We start from the raw sequence: 16,509 nt of genomic DNA, 5'->3' as shown, positions 1-16,509 counted from the left end.
CAAATACAGTCACTGAAGAAAACAAGTTTTCACCGCTCTGGTTTCAGATGTCCAGGAGGCTACTTGGTAAACATGAAAGTAAATCTTGGCTTCCATATTTTTATTCCTTGACTCTAGCTTTGTGTGATTCACAGTTTACTTGCGTACTTGTAATAAGAACCGTGTGCTGGACATCATACAGGTGCAAGAATAGAAAGACTGTTTGGATCCTAAAGGTTTGGTTCGTGTGGATTAGGTGTAGATATCACAAAGAAAATCATGATCGTGGGGCGATCGTGGCTCAAGAGTTAGGAGTTCGCCTTGTAATCGGAAGGTTGCCAGTTCGAGCCCCAGCTTGGACAGTCTCGGTCGTTGTGTCCTTGGACAAGACACTTCACCTGTTGCCTACTGGTGGTGGTCAGAGGGGCCAGTGGCGCCAGTGTCCGGCAGCCTCGCCTCTGTCAGTGCGCCCCAGGGTGGCTGTGGCTACAATGTAGCTTGCCATCACCAGTGTGTGAATGGGTGGATGACTGGATATGTAAAGCGCTTTGGGGTCCTTAGGGACTAGTAAAAGCGCTATATAAATACAGGCCATTTACCATTACCATGATCAAGATCTTAACGATAACCTGTAAACTCACGCTGTACAAGAATAGCTTCTTACTGCAGCAAAAACAATGTTCTGTAAACTTCTCCACAAAGCTACTTGTGCAATAACCATTAACCTGACAGAGATGGATCAAAATGTTGTCTAAATCGGGAAAGTCCGGGGGCTCCAAAGCAAGTTTTATTTCAGGGGAAAGCCTAGCTTCTTCTATGCAACGTGTCTTATCGATTTAATTGATTATCGTGGCTCAAAAATCCACACAGTTGAGAGGATCGCTGTTTTCAGAGTCCATCCATTTTCGTTCCTGGTTTTGCCCATCGTTGTGCAGCTTAGGAGACCGGGCCGGTCGCAGGGCTGAAAGTCTTTGGACTGTGGAGAGCACGGACACTCCACGCCGAAAGGACCGGGCTGGATTTAAGGTCAGGAGCTTCCACAGTGTGAGTGTTAAACCTGCAGTGAGGGTGGGGCTTGGCTGCCCACGGTCCAGACTCTGGACTCGGAAATCCCTTCCTGCTCTCCACCTGCCGCCGGGCACAGGTTAATGGATAAACTTCCTACCTGCTGAACCAACATCGAGATCCGTCGAGTGCCCGGAAGATTCACTTTACCCGATAAAAGGGCCGTCGGACGAGAACAACAACGACACAGGTGTCGGTAGCGGGACTCATGTTTCTGAAAGCCGCTGCGAGCATCAAAGTAACTTCAGGTTTCCACCGTCGAGCAGCTCCACTTTTCTTCTGACCAGAGTTGGCACACGAAGGACTTCAGGGTGCTTTGCGTCGGGTTAGCACCCGGACATGGACCGATACAGGTACTTTATTTTTAACCAGAAGGGCGTGCTCGGCCTCGGTATCCTCCAGGTGGCTTGTGCTGGTCTCTGTGTGGTCTGCGGGCTCATGGACGCTGTTTTTCGCAAGGACACTCCGCTGAGTACCACCAGGACGCCGCTGTGGGGAGGACTGGTGAGATTAACGGGCATTCAGTATAACACAAACCCGCAGGACACCTGCCTGTTCGGGTATAAAACTGAACGGGTTTCGTCACTTAGATCTCCCGCTAGGATCCTTGTTTTGTCATCACTTTTCTTCTAAGCACTGTTTTGACCAAAGCTTTAGGCAACGAGTCTAGCGTTCTCTCCGTGAGAAATACACGGAGGATTTCCGCGTGAACTGTGTTAAAGACTTTCTCCCTGCATTTTAAACTGTGTCACTTTCTTTAGATCATGGCCTCTCCAGGTGTGCTGGCGCTGTTTGCCTCCCAGAGGAAGAACCCAGTACTGGTCAGTGTGATGGTTGCCATTTATTCTTGACTGATAACATCAGCAGGACTTTTAGAATGAATGACCGTGTCCGTTTCTCTGGAAAACAAGCAAACAAAAATAACAAGTAACACAACTAACAAGAAAATAAAAATAAAAAGATTCCGCAAAGTAGGAGGAGTAAATTCAGAGTTGTACTTTAGTTAAGGTGTTGGTGCATCTCTCACATTCACATTAAAGGCCAACCATGCACCTTTGCTGAACTCATCTGTTATTTGATGCCTGGCCACCATTGTTATGTTTGTCCCCCACACTGCACTCTGAATAAGAGCACTACAGCCAGTGAAACTTCACACAGATACAAGTGTGTGATGGGTGTTACTTCAGCAGCCCTGTCACAATAAAGAACCGTTTAAGGACCTCTGGTTAAAACTTGGATTTGGGCCTTTCCTCACCTGCCAACCTGCTAATGTTTACATATTAAATCTGCCACCAGCAGGTTCCTGTTCAGTCCATCAACAGGGCTTTGGACTAAAAATAAATTATTTGGATTATGATGGTCAAGGATGCAAGGGACCAGGCGAGGTAGATGCAGATGGTCCAGTGTGGAAGAAGAAAGTTTATGATGTACTTAATTTATTTTCCTCTTCAGACAAAATGTTCTCTAACCGAACTCTAACAAACCGATACCCCGCCCTACACCTAATTCTAAACCAATACAAAACTCATACAGCTCTTTGGAGCGCTGTAAGAACCAGCCAGACTGTATTCACTTTCTAAAAATGTCCTTTCTCCAATGGTTTGAAACTCAAACTTGGCTTCATTAAAAGGTAGTCGTACACACATAAGCACAGAGTCCTCTTTCTTTGGCTGAACTTGTGTGTCTGTCCTCAGGTGAGTGTGATGGTGGTGGCCTCAGGCCTGTCTGTTTTGACTGCAATCATCATATCAAGTTACTCCTGTCTGACCCTCACCTATGGGCAGGAGGATAAAGAGGTCTTCCATCACCACAACAGTCCTGAAGTGGTAACCAGCACACACACAATCACTGTTTTAATCAGTGACTCATTTCTTGACAAAGTCAGTTGTAGTAAATAAGACCTGGTTGCATTTCATCAAGAACTAACAGGTCCTGCTGTTGTGAATGACCAGCTTGAGGTGCTTTTACACCACGAGTTTCAGGAACTTTAACTTCTCAAGATCATCTGCAGGGGTAAAGTGGTTGAAACATTCAGGAAAATACGTTCAATCCCTGTCTGCTCCAGTCTGCATGCCAAATATCCTTTGGGAAGATACTGACCCCAGGTTGCTCTCCAGTACATCCATCGGAGTGTGAATGTGTGTGAATGTTAGATAAGAAGTGCTTGTGTAAATGGGTGAATGAGGCAAGTTGCTTTGAGTGCTCAGAGTAGAAAGTGTTATAGGAACAGGTCCATTTATCATGTTCCTTATCTGAGGTCTCCAATTATTTTAGATGTGACACTGGTCACCTGCATCTCCTGCACAGTTACAGTGGGGCAAAAAAGTATTTAGTCAGCCACCGATTGTGCAAGTTCCCCCACTTAAAATGATGACAGAGGTCAGTAATTTGCACCAGAGGTACACTTCAACTGTGAGAGACAGAATGTGAAAAAAAAAAATCCATGAATCCACATGGTAGGATTTGTAAAGAATTTATTCGTAAATCAGGGTGGAAAATAAGTATTTGGTCAATAACAAAAATACAACTCAATACTTTGTAACATAACCTTTGTTGGCAATAACAGAGGTCAAACGTTTACTATAGGTCTTTACCAGGTTTGCACACACAGTAGCTGGTATTTTGGCCCATTCCTCCATGCAGATCTTCTCGAGAGCAGTGATGTTTTGGGGCTGTCGCCGAGCAACACGGACTTTCAACTCCCGCCACAGATTTTCTATGGGGTTGAGGTCTGGAGACTGGCTAGGCCACTCCAGGACTTTCAAATGCTTCTTACGGAGCCACTCCTTTGTTGCCCGGGCGGTGTGTTTTGGATCATTGTCATGTTGGAAGACCCAGCCTCGTTTCATCTTCAAAGTTCTCACTGATGGAAGGAGGTTTTGGCTCAAAATCTCACGATACATGGCCCCATTCATTCTGTCCTTAACACGGATCAGTCGTCCTGTCCCCTTGGCAGAAAAACAGCCCCATAGGATGATGTTTCCACCCCCATGCTTCACAGTAGGTATGGTGTTCTTGGGATGCAACTCAGTATTCTTCTTCCTCCAAACACGACGAGTTGAGTTTATAGCAAAAAGTTCTACTTTGGTTTCATCTGACCACATGACATTCTCCCAATCCTCTGCTGTATCATCCATGTGCTCTCTGGCAAACTTCAGACGGGCCTGGACATGCACTGGCTTCAGCAGCGGAACACGTCTGGCACTGCGGGATTTGATTCCCTGCCGTTGTAGTGTGTTACTGATGGTGACCTTTGTTACTTTGGTCCCAGCTCTCTGCAGGTCATTCACCAGGTCCCCCCGTGTGGTTCTGGGATCTTTGCTCACCGTTCTCATGATCATTTTGACCCCACGGGATGAGATCTTGCGTGGAGCCCCAGATCGAGGGAGATTATCAGTGGTCTTGTATGTCTTCCATTTTCTGATGATTGCTCCCAAAGTTGATTTTTTCACACCAAGCTGCTTGCCTATTGTAGATTCACTCTTCCCAGTCTGGTGCAGGTCTACAATACTTTTCCTGGTGTCCTTCGAAAGCTCTTTGGTCTTGGCCATGGCGGAGTTTGGAGTCTGACTGTTTGAGGCTGTGGACAGGTGTCTTTTATACAGATGATGAGTTCAAACAGGTGCCATTCATACAGGTAACGAGTGGGGGACAGAAAAGCGTCTTACAGAAGACGTTACAGGTCTGTGAGAGCCAGAGATTTTCCATGTTTGAGGTGACCAAATACTTATTTTCCACCCTGATTTACGAATAAATTCTTTACAAATCCTACCATGTGGATTCATGGATTTTTTTTTCACATTCTGTCTCTCACAGTTGAAGTGTACCTCTGGTGCAAATTACTGACCTCTGTCATCATTTTAAGTGGGGGAACTTGCACAATCGGTGGCTGACTAAATACTTTTTTGCCCCACTGTACTTGTGCAGGAACCTAGCATAACCTTTCTGAATGTCCTGACACATTAATGTTGTTCAGCAAACAAACGAATCAAATTCCATGTTTTGGGTTTTTTGTTGTTGTTGTTGTTGTTGTTGTTTTTCTGTTCCTCTGAGTGGGTTGATGATTTACATATTTACCAGCAGCTCATGTTAGCATGCCTTTAAGCTCACATCTTCCAACAATGTCAGAGGCGTCCTATTGGAGAGGGAAACCTTGCTATGCGTTCTCCTGATATGATCTTGACTCACATCAGCTGCACTTCTGGCCAGCTGTTTCACAGTAGTGCAGACACTAGGATGAAGCATGGATGTGTGAGCTGGTGTTGCTGCTAAGGATGTGGGACGTCAGTGCTGCCTGTCTGTCACATCCTGATGTTTTTTATATGCCCTCCTTTGTACGACTCTATATATGCAGACTTATCCACAGTTCATGGAAGTTGATTACACACAAACATGTCTTGTGGCTTTCCAGTTTTGTTTTGTTTTTGGGTAGTTTGCTGAAATGTGTAACAAAAATGTCCAACACATGGAGGGATAAATAAATGTGCAGCTTTTTGTTTCTGTGCTGGTGTTTTAGAGAGATAATTTCACTCTGATCTCCCCCCATTTCTTTATTACACACACACTTCATGGCTGTAACATTGTTCGTCTCCCTGCACAGACGTTTGTGCTTCATCGGATGGTGAAAGGTGCCAACGCCACCATCCTGCTAACCTGCGCCATCAGCCTGGTTTTCTCCTCTGTCATCGGCTACATGGGCTGTCGCAGCATCCCCTTGTGTGCCTGCTATGATGCCAGAACTGGACTGGTAAGGACAGCATAGTAAAAAATCATAACATGTTTTCATCTCAAATTATTTATTTAGAATGAACAAAAAACACATAAAGGTCAAATTTACTCTAATGTGCTGTAATTGTAAGGAACAAGAACAAGAACCCTGAAAGTCATGATTTCATTTGAAAACGCTAAGATTAAAGCAACATGATAACCCTCACATTAAAATATGAGTAACAGTGTATTTCAGAGGAAGACGACTCTGGTTTTTAACTAAAGAAAAACATGAACTAATAACACGTGCAGAATGTTTTTATGTTGCAAACATACTTGGACAAAGAAACGGGTCAGGACTAAATGTGTTTGCCACACAGATTTAAACAAAAAAAGAAGCTACCTATGGTTGTTTTCGTAGGATTGTCCAAATTCACTAAGGAGCTGCTAACATTAGCCTAAAATATTAGTTACAGCTTGCTAGTGCCAGCATAGCTCCGCATGTTTCCAGACTAGATGCTGCACATTTTGGTCCATACTGACAGTTGCAGCAGTTGCTATAGATTTGCCATTTGCACATCCCTGATGCAAATCTCCCACTCTGCCACATCCCTGTAATGGATTGAGGTGTGGTGACTGTGGAGGTGATTTGAGTGCAGCGAACTCGGTGTTACTGAGCTGTTTGAGATGAGCTTTGTGACGCTGTGCAGCCATCAGAAGATGGTCAGCTTCATTTATAACGCGTCTCCAAAAGTGTCTCCACCATTACAAGTGGCACCAGCATCCTGAGGAGCAGCTGAAAGCCAGGATGGAGCCGTGCGCAGTTGATAACATTTTGGTGAGTCACTGTGACCTGATCGGCTCATAGGAGCAGCACCCAACGGCGTCTTCTGCTTTAGCCTGTTTGATTCAAAGTTCAACAAGGCTGTGCTTTCTGAGATTCTCTTCGCCACACCTTGGTCATAACGGGTGCTTATTTGAGTTCACGTTGCATCAGTATCAGATTGAAATAGTCTGGCTCTGATCTCTGGCATCAACAAGGAAGTGCAGCACACTATACATTTACATCAAAAGGGCTTTGGACAGGCGTACCTAATGAAGCGGATCCTAAATGTTTGCAGGAAAATGGCCCAGCTGTTTGAGCTGGTTTATTGATTGTGTGATATCAGCAAGCACTCTCTGATTAGTTTAACGTCTCATTACAAAGTGCTGTGAATTTCCCAACTGTGGGACTAATAAAGCCTATCTTATCTTACGCGTCTTATGATTATTTTCAAAATGATGGTTCCAGTTGGAGTAAACAAGGCAATTAAGGCCAGATATGATTAAGGGTGGGCGTTGTGGTTGTCAGGTTGCTGCCATATAAGTCCAGTGTGTCTTCATTTCTTAGTTGGGTCCACCCCTTGATTCTCATGTCCAGTTTCATAAAACCAAGCTGGTGACGTCTTTAAAAAAAAAAACCTTTACTAACCAGTGTGACATAATCACAGTGGGGTTCTCACGAGGCCACACCTGGATGTTCTGTTTTCACTTCACTTTGTTCACTATGTGTCGTGTGTGTGTTTTCAGGAGAGCCTGGTTCCTCAGTGTGATCCCGGGGACACGGAGATGTGCACTTTGCAGAGTAAGCTTTAAATGTGGATCCTGTGTTAGGAAATTTTCTCAATAATCAAGGTGAACCCAGCATATAAAATTTTAATGTGGTGGATTTAGGTTAAGTGTGTGTTGGTGTTTTATCACCAAACAATGATAACAAAGAAAGAAATTTCAGACACTAGTCAGGGAATCTCACCATGAAGCCTCTGACAGAGAATGAGACAATCATGTACAATGAAGCAGCAGGTTCAAAGGTCACGGGGCATCCACATTAGTGTGCTGCTCTGTCAGGTTTGTGTAGCAGTGTGCCTGATTGGTCTCTAGTGGTAAAAGGAAGTAGCATGAGCACTCTTCCTCTGAAACATATTCATTAATCTTTTTTCTTGTACTTGTCACATGAAGCATTGTGGGAGGGGCTTGAATCTAATCTGCAAAACAACAGCATCGTTTTTCTGATGCCAAACAACATAGGCTGAGCGGGCCACCATTATGATGCAGAGACTTCTAATAAACGTCCCACCCATTAACTAGTCGCGCCTTTATGCACCACAAACTCAGGGGACCTAAGTCTCGCCCGTGTTTCTGTTTTTTGTTGTCCAACTCTCAGCAGTCCTGTAATGAAGTTCTCATGTGTGTCCAGCAGGAGGAGACAACAGGCTGTTTAACTCTCCAGCTCAAACGACTCACAAAGACGATCCAGAAGAAGAGGAGGGTTCCTCCAACCTGCCCCCATACAGCAGACTGACCTGACACCATGCCTGTTGGGGACTTCATACTCCTGCTTGCTTCCTTCTGACTGCAGGTTCATTATATTTAAAGCTAAAGTCTATGGGTTTACTTCTGAGCACAGGCAGAGGCGGAATTACATAATTCAAGTGAAGCTCAAGATGCCAAGTCTTGAAAAACGGGACTTTTTACAGATCTGTTGGAGAGACACGAATTGTTGCGCTGTGGGAGTTTCTTTTGGTTAATGGCCTCACAATTCCACAGTCAGACTCATTTAAACTTGCCAAAGCCTGAATACCTGTGTGTGCGTCGTGTCAGTACTTTCATGTTTAATTCTTTTTACGCTGTGTGAATGACTTTTGCTCTGACTTAATATATTTAATATGTATGCATTAAATACAAATTGGACTGAACTGTTGGAGAGCTGAAACATTATTGCACATAAAACCACAGAATCTCCCTTTTTCTCCACCAGTTTAATGGATTTAATTCATTTCTTTCGGCCCATTTACAGTAAGATATACAGCAATCCTGTCTTGCATCTTTAAAGAACAAAAGTAAACCACAGGAAGTTACAGTAGAGCCCAGTGTGAAGGCGGACTTGGAATGAAAACAAAGGACACTTTGCGAACGGAAAAAAGCAGCCGAGCCCACAACAATTAAAACCCACGCAGTGCCCACCCCCCCATTCCAGTCACATCACTGACAGGCTCCACAGATGCTTGGGCTGTGAACAGCAAGTCCTGAGAGAAAGTGGTGTTTTCATTTACTGTGTGTCTCTAGTGTACCAGCTGTGGTCAGACATGCACAAACTGACACAAAGCCACAAAATGACTCTATGGACACCAGCAAAGGGGCCGTCGCTGCTTGTGGACGGAATGATGGCATTTATTGTAGAATGCTGCCAGACATGCTTAGTATTATATCACAAGCTTATGTGTAATCTAAGTAGCGGATGTAGACATTACTCCACATGTTAAGACACCTGAGCGACGCACTATGAAGTAGGGAAATCCAAGGTCAGCGCAATGTCTGCAATAACAATTTGCCTGATAGTTAATTTTCCCTTTTTTGTAAAGAAAACACTATTTAAAACTTGAGAGTCCCGGGTATTTAACCCTTTGATTAACTGTCCTCTTGGAGGTGGTTCCAGAGCAGATTCACATCTCTAGGTCACGCTAGCCAAGGTGTCAATCCTTCATCAGGTGTCCCCCCCCTCCCCACCATCCTGTGAGTTGTTATGGTCACACAGACAAAGGTGTGAGTGAGGGCTTAATGACCTGGGAGGGGATCTGAAGAATGCATCGTGGGTGGATGATGGCTGGTGTCACCGCCACCACATTGATACATACTTAACTTATTTGTTTTAATCATCTGATTGGCCAGCAGAATTGTACCCTACACATAAAAAGCAGTATTTAACCAGTATTTCCCTTAAAGGTTCCCGTTTGACTGACTGAGCACATTCCTTACATGTCATTGCTCCTGAATTACAGACAAGATTAGGAATTGGAAAAGCAATAGCGCCATATTTTTGTGGGGCATCTTAGAACATTAGCATCAATCTAAAATGTTTCAAAAAGCCAAAGGTTTTTCAAGATTTATCGATATCTTAATAAAAATGTATTTAAATTTATTTATTAAGCTATAGGTCCTGTTACATTTTATATTCCTGGCAACTTCTGCAATGCCACAATCTCAGTGTTCATCAGCAGGGTATTTAGTCCCAGTTTTTATGTTATAGGAAAACTACAGATCTTGTTTCAGGAAGCAAATCCATTCAAAAACAAAAACCTGGAGAAAAGAGAGTGAAACAGTGCTAGCTCTTTTCAGACTGTTTCCTGTGGTACTCTATTGCAGTATACAAAGGTTCATTTGAAGGCCTAATAATAACAACAACTGCTGCACACAGACTATACATACATAGAAAACACCTTACCAGTTCCTCCCACTGTTCAGAAGTGAAACAAAAACAGAGGAAATTAGCAAACTAGATTAGCAGCTAGATGGTAGCCATGATTTCCTGGATATTTTAGCTCCAATTATGAGGAGCTATATTAAGGCCTGACATGAAAAAGACTTGATCATTTCCTCACCTTTTATTGGCACAATGTTTCAGTAAAGGTGCGAAAGATAATACCATTTGTTAACTGTCCGCTAATGCTAATGCTACGTTTACAAACAATTTATTAGCAAAGATTTTGCTCAAAAAACAAATTTGAGTTGTCTCGTAATTATGTGGATGGTTTTGTGCTTCCCTGGGACATTTATCAGGACATTAAGTACCAAGTATATCTACTGGTAGCTGTGGTTAGCAATGACTGTACATGCACTGAAAACACCTTAGCAGTTTCCCCCACTGTTAGGAGGAACAGTGGGAAGTGGATTAATATCGTTTTCTCTGAAGCAGCTTCAGCTGTAAAAATAAAAGTGAGCTGACACAGACGGGAGTGGTTCACTAGGTGCGATGCCAGTAGCAGACATCACGGCATGAACTTGATGTTGAATCTTTTTGTTTGGCTGGAAAAGATGTGATGAGTTGGTCATAATGGACACATGATTGTTGTACATGCTCCCAGACCCTGCTGTGGTTTGAGGTTGTCCTAATAATTGACAAATAGCTAAAGTTTGCCTTTAACTTTACGAATCCACTCTGTAAAACTGTCATTGAAGTAATCATACTTCTTTACTTTCCATCTACTCTTAATATTAAACAAACTTCACTTCGGCATAATAATAAAGTTCATATAGTAGGAGGAAAAAGAAAGGTTGTCCATAACTCAATGAATCAGCCCAAAACAGAGTGGAAAAAACTCCACTTTTTCTATAAAAAGTCAATAATGTGGATATTGTTCCCTCCATGCATTTCATTCCAATTTAGTATTTCAGTGAACTCGTTATGACTAAGTTACACACAGAATATTAATATAAGTGGACAATTTTTTAATCACTGGAGTAAAAGCAACAGGATTTAAAGGCACCCTGTGAAGTTTTCAACTCATAGTTGTAGCCGCTGTTTTTAACGGTCTGCACACTCTGCTAGCACGCGCCTGTTTCTGCTTCTTATAATTAACTTTAGCATTAATGGTGATAACAAGCTAAGAAAGCAAGCAGTTCAGCAAAAACACCCTCAGCTTCTGGAGGGCGACCAATCAGAAGAAAGTGTATGAACAGAGGGGATACACTGGAAATTCAAAGTCCCAGGAATAAAGAATTAAATGTAGTGTTACTTGAGAAAAGTTAGTCTGATGGTGTCCCAGAATAGAAACATAGACCGTGGACTGGGAAGACCAGATCCCATGTGAAATATTCAGAATACTGCATCTGCATATTCACACTCAACATAAACAAAGAGTGAAAATACTATTTAGATGCAAACTTCACATGGAGCCTTTGATGAGACCGTGGCTCAGGGGGTTGGGAATCGCATCTGTAACCGGAAGGTCGCCGGTTCGATCCCTGGGCTCTCTGTCCTGGTCGTTGTGTCCTTGGGCAAGACACTTTACCCTACTTGCCTACTGGTGTTGGCCAGAGGGGCCGATGGCGCGATATGGCAGCCTCGCTTCTGTCAGTCTGCCCCAGGGCAGCTGTGGCTACAACCGTAGCTTGCCTCCACCAGTGTGTGAATGTGAGAGTGAATGAATAGTGGCATTGTAAAGCGCTTTGGGTGCCTTGAAAAGCGCTATATAAATCCAATCCATTATTATTATAAAACCAGCCACCTGTGGAGTGTTACACCCACGAGGGGGGCAGAGATAACATGACCAACACCTTTAAGATAATGCAGTCTACAAACATTATAATACCACAGTGACACCGCTCTTCTAACATACAGTCTAATTAAACGGCATGTAGTGCATTACTTTGTAAAGTGCTCTGTTATTTTGACCCTACATATCTGCCTCTACTGAAGGAGTTAAACGAATAATTACTGATTTAATATCAGATTTTTGGCCCCAGTTTTCCAATCATTCATTGGCACAGTTCATTTCCGTGAACCCTGCCAATCCTAGACAGTCACATACTGCCTCAAATGGTTATAAGTCAGTTAAGCACAAGCAGTGAATTAATATATCCTCTACTGGAAACATTCATCTGTTGTTCTGATTGTGAAGCCATTTTTTAAGAACAATTTTCTCTTTTTTGACATCCGTTCTTCGCTCTGCCCCGTCTGCCTCCAACCTCATCAGCCATCAGCCACCTTGGGCCGAGCTCGTCTCCTTCTATCCTCTCCGTTAGCCTATCTCAGCAGCTGGTGCAGCCCCAGCTCCTGGTCCCGTCCCCCCCATCATCCCGCCCCCTGTTTAGGTTGATGGTTCCCCCTGATGCCTCAGGGGGCTGGCTGAGCACCAGGGGCTTCTGAGACTTCAGCTTATGGGCGACTGTCATGAAAATAGCCTCGACATGGTCACTATTTCCATAGTTTCTGTCTCCTTGGCTGTTGGGATTCTTTGCAGATGTCTCAAACAGCGGCATGGAGTGGGCGTCTGCGAACTGTTGAGCCAAGTCCGTGTTTACTTGCACGGAGTCTTGGAGGTCACACTTGTTTCCGACTAAGATCCTGGGTACCTCTGTGCCCAGTGCGTGCTGCTTGCACTCTTCGATCCAAGCAGGGAGGCTGTGGAAGCTGGCAGCGTTGGTGATGTCATAGACAAAGACAACAGCGTGCACGTTGCGGTAGTAGTGCTGCACCATGGACTTCCTGAAACGCTCCTGGCCTGCAGTGTCCCACAGCTGGATCTGTACGAGACAATACAGAAGTGAAATCCTGCCAGAAGACAAGCAGTGATGTCATTTACTCACAAATTACATTCATTATTATAATAAGATTATTATTATTATACCGTTTTTCTAATCTTACTGACTGCTCCAAGTGGTTTTAGTTAGAACAGTCCAAACTAGAACTGTGTTTTTATCCATATTATTGTGTCACTAAGTTCTACTGTCAGCCAAAAACCATTACAAACACAACACTGACACACTGTTTCTACATTGTTGCAGGTCTCATGATCTGTGCATCAGTATTAGAAATTAGGGAAGAGTCAGTTAGTCTTGAAATGTGGCTGTCATTGTTAATGCCAGTTAACTGAATTAACTGCCAACTGGAGATACCACAGCAGCTGTTCTTATTGTATTACTTCCTATGATGACGTATGTGTCGCTGGCACTCCTGTAGTGCAGTGCCTGCAATTGTGCAGCCACAGCAAATGAAGCCCTTTACGATCACATTTATGCAACACAGAAATCCAAATATCTGTGCAGATCATTGATGCAGCTAGCTCACTAACTGAAATACCTGGTCTAAATATGTTCAAAGTTCTTTCTCTTATAAAGACCCCCCCCCCCAAAAAAAAGGTCAGATTAAGTGGTACATTGTTCTAAAGTGAGCGCAGTGGAATAGGCGAGGTTAAACATTGGCCACACAAACATACATTTGAGTGGATTTAGGAGCCATTAAAATCTTTGATAATCAAGTCATGTTTTAAATGTTGTAGGAATGTGTGGCACTTTGTAAATATTACTGAAAACAGATTCGTTTGTAAAGAGTGGCTAATGTTAGCAAAGCTAGCAACAGCAACCTTTCCTTCTTTACAGGCTCACAACTGTACAGACAAAATCAACATGGTGTGGACCAAACTGTTGAGGCAGTAGAGTGCAGTAAAATAAATTAGAATCACAATTGACAGAACATTTTACTCAACTCGATTAACATTCTTTTATACGCTTGTCTTCCTGCCTGGTCAGTGACTGTAATGCTTATCTATAGCCATTTTCCACTAGTACCTACTCCGGTCGGCTCGACTCGACTCTGTTATTAGGGTTTTCCATTAGCTGGTACTACCTGGTACAAGATACCTTTTTAGTACCTTCTCGGTTGGGGTTCCATGCCAGCCAGGTGGTCTGAAAATGTGACGTCAACAGACTGCATACCAAATATTGGCTAGTCAGTGGCACCACTTCTAAAACCAGATCAAAGTGAGGTTATTGTACTTGCTCCTAAAAATCTTAGAAATATGGTATCTAAGCAGATTCTTACTCTGGATGGCATTACCTTGGCCTCCAGTAACGCTGTGAGGAACCTTGGAGTCATTTTTGACCAGGACATGTCCTTCAAACAAACTTCAAACAAATATGTAGGACTGCTTTCTTCATTGTGTGTAATATGTGCACCAACATCTCTAAAATCAGAAATATCCTGTCTCAGAGTGACGCTGAAAAACTAGCTCATGCATTTATTACTTCCAGGCTGGACGACTGTAATTCATTATTATCAGGAAGTCCTAAAAACTCCCTGAAAAGCCTTCAGTTAATCCAAAATGCTGCAGCAAGAGTCCTGACAGGGACTAGAAAGAGAGAGCAGATTTCTCCTGTTTTGGCTTCCTGTTAAATCCAGAATTCAAAATCCTGCTCCTCACATACAAGGTCTTAAATAATCAGGCCCCATCTTATCTTAATGACCTTGTAGTAGAGTTGGATGTCTCGAGACTGGTCTTGGTCTCGAGAAAACTTTTACGTGGTCTTGGTCTTGTCTCAGTCTTGCTGTCTCAGATCGACATAGTGCTCCAATCCCTCCATATTGTGGCCAATCACATGCGAGGATATAGGATAATATCATTATGTGAAAAACAGAGAGGGTGAGAGACGCGACAGTCAAGTGGAGCGTGCGTCTGTCCTCTCAGTAAGTCTTGGTATTGGTCCTGGTTTAGGCGGTCTTGACTACAAGTCTACCTTATAGTAACATATATTTTTTAAACCTGGCAACGAGGCTTTATAAATAACAACGTGGCCCCCACGTGTGACAAATAGCCATAGACTAAGCAACAGGTATATCATTGCTCAACATCCTCCATTGTTGTGGTGTTCACAACAAATGACATCACAGGACTTTTGGCCAGTTCGTGGACGAGTTGAAAATTCCGACTTCAACTGGAAAACACTACATGATTTAAAGGAGACAGAATTTAGAAAGAAAAGATGGGCAAGAGTACTTCAATTAGATCTTCTGAATGTTGGTTTTCATTTAATATCGATTAAGTGCCCATGGCTGATGTCACGATGACTACGTCCATCGTTTATATACAGTCTGTAATCACTTGCCTACAGATGAGAACTTGTAACAAGGATTAAATAGTGCTGTTTCAAAGTGACCATCTAAATGATCCTAATGACCTGCACATCAGGGTTGGTATCCAGTGAGGTCGAAGTAAAACATGTCCCAAGTACTACTGAAGGCATTTTGTACATAGCTGCTGCAGTGGATCTGATCAGAGGCCCACTGATAAGACCTGCCACTAGCTGTCAATCACCATATAGCATAAACCGTTTTGTGTTGTCTTTGAACCTTGCAGTCCAGCCAAGACACCCCGAGGAACTGGATGTGTAACAATGAAGCTCCTCTGCAGTACACACCTTGATATTTTCGCCGTCAATCTCGACCAGTCTCTCCCTGAAGTCCACCCCGATCGTGGCCTCGGTCTTCTCGGGGAACTTGCCGGCACAAAAGCGGTAAGTGAGACAGGTCTTCCCGACCCCGGAGTCCCCGATGACGATGATTTTGAAGATGCGGGTCCTCGGCGGTGGAAGACTGGAGCTCGTCAGGGAGCTGGAGAATTCAGCTGACGACCCGCTCTCCGCCATATCACAACGAAGAGCTGGACGACTCTGGGCTCAGTGTCCACTAGCTGTCAGTTATCAGGCTCCACTGCAGCTACTGCTCGGTCTGAACTCAGGCGGTTACAGGACGAGAAGAGCAGCTGCTGCGTGAGCCATCTTTAGAAAATGTCAATGTATACACTGATCTTTGTCTCTAAACGAGCGCATCCCTGTAAACACTCCTATCCGCAGCCTACCTAGGAAGACACGTTCAACGTAGTCCAAACAACGTGGCGTCTCGCGAGATTGTATTTTACGTGAGGTTCATGTCCAGTGAGAAATAATGTAAAAATGAACTTCATATAAGAAACCTCTAATCACTAAAAAAGGACACTGAATTTAACCGGTCACCCATGAGCTGTGTGGGAAATGCATAAAGATTGGGATCACTGAATTACGTCAGAAATCTTGAAGGTACCAAAACAGATAGCAGAGGATGGTTTCGATCCATCGACCTCTGGGTTATGGGCCCAGCACGCTTCCGCTGCGCCACTCTGCTGCAGCTGAAGACAGTTGACTGTTACGTGTATTCGTTTTTTAAAAAAAAAAAAGCATAAAAAAAGGACTAGGTTTAATTTCCGAGTTCAGACTCCGCTTCAGGTCCGAAAGTCAAACACACACTGCGGCATCACTGAGAGTTAAAAACTGTCTAAATTCTTTCATTTTTAATAAAATGATCAGTGTGGCTGATCATTTTATTTAATGACCATTCGAGCTCGAATGCACATTGGATATGCTTTTGGCAGACTGAAAGCGCGGTTCGGGGCATTGTGGACATTAATC

At 43.6% G+C, this 16,509-nt stretch overlaps 2 protein-coding genes and 1 non-coding gene across 7 annotated transcripts; 1 reads left to right on the top strand and 2 right to left on the bottom strand.

The window, feature by feature from the left end:
* The first annotated feature begins 512 nt into the window (after positions 1 to 512).
* zgc:113425 (uncharacterized protein LOC541425 homolog) lies at positions 513 to 11,470 on the top strand. 5 transcript variants are annotated; one of them, XM_040010271.1, is made up of 6 exons: positions 513 to 1,548; positions 1,806 to 1,865; positions 2,739 to 2,870; positions 5,645 to 5,791; positions 7,321 to 7,425; positions 7,991 to 8,098. In XM_040010271.1, exons 1-5 carry the CDS (start codon positions 1,384 to 1,386, stop codon positions 7,384 to 7,386), a joined length of 570 nt encoding a protein of 189 aa, XP_039866205.1. In that variant the 5' UTR covers positions 513 to 1,383; the 3' UTR covers positions 7,387 to 7,425; positions 7,991 to 8,098. The 5 variants fall into 5 exon arrangements, with proteins under 5 accessions (XP_039866205.1, XP_039866204.1, XP_039866203.1 ...); XM_040010270.1 differs by having other exon boundaries at positions 7,988 to 8,098; XM_040010268.1 differs by having other exon boundaries at positions 515 to 1,548; positions 7,321 to 7,375; positions 7,991 to 11,470.
* A 313-nt stretch (positions 11,471 to 11,783) lies between these two features.
* On the bottom strand, positions 11,784 to 16,131 carry rab33ba (RAB33B, member RAS oncogene family a). Its single transcript, XM_040010263.1, has 2 exons — positions 15,484 to 16,131; positions 11,784 to 12,813 (listed from the first exon to the last, which is right to left on the bottom strand). Exons 1-2 carry the CDS (start codon positions 15,709 to 15,711, stop codon positions 12,319 to 12,321), a joined length of 723 nt encoding a protein of 240 aa, XP_039866197.1. The 5' UTR covers positions 15,712 to 16,131; the 3' UTR covers positions 11,784 to 12,318.
* Positions 16,132 to 16,153: 22 nt separating this feature from the next.
* trnam-cau lies at positions 16,154 to 16,225 on the bottom strand. Its single transcript has one exon. It is a non-coding gene; the product is annotated as a tRNA-Met (tRNA).
* Positions 16,226 to 16,509: the final 284 nt, after the last annotated feature.

The sequence above is a fragment of the Simochromis diagramma genome, unplaced genomic scaffold (genome assembly GCF_900408965.1).
Source record: "Simochromis diagramma unplaced genomic scaffold, fSimDia1.1 OVJJ01000585.1, whole genome shotgun sequence".
NCBI classification, from domain to species: domain Eukaryota; kingdom Metazoa; phylum Chordata; class Actinopteri; order Cichliformes; family Cichlidae; genus Simochromis; species Simochromis diagramma.
Note: the sequence above shows the minus strand (reverse complement) of the source record. Positions and strands in the feature narration are given on the sequence as shown.

Bases quoted from the DNA above. Each gene is read 5' to 3' on its own strand.
- zgc:113425 (XM_040010267.1), top strand. From the start codon at position 1,384: ATGGACCGATACAGGTACTTTATTTTTAACCAGAAGGGCGTGCTCGGC. The intron at 5,792-7,320 runs GTAAGGACAGCA...GTGTGTTTTCAG, and splicing joins ATGATGCCAGAACTGGACTG to GAGAGCCTGGTTCCTCAGTG. The intron at 7,376-7,987 runs GTAAGCTTTAAA...ATGTGTGTCCAG, and splicing joins GGAGATGTGCACTTTGCAGA to CAGGAGGAGACAACAGGCTG.
- rab33ba (XM_040010263.1), bottom strand. From the start codon at position 15,711: ATGGCGGAGAGCGGGTCGTCAGCTGAATTCTCCAGCTCCCTGACGAGC. The intron at 12,814-15,483 runs GTGTGTACTGCA...TGTCTCGTACAG, and splicing joins TTGACGGCGAAAATATCAAG to ATCCAGCTGTGGGACACTGC.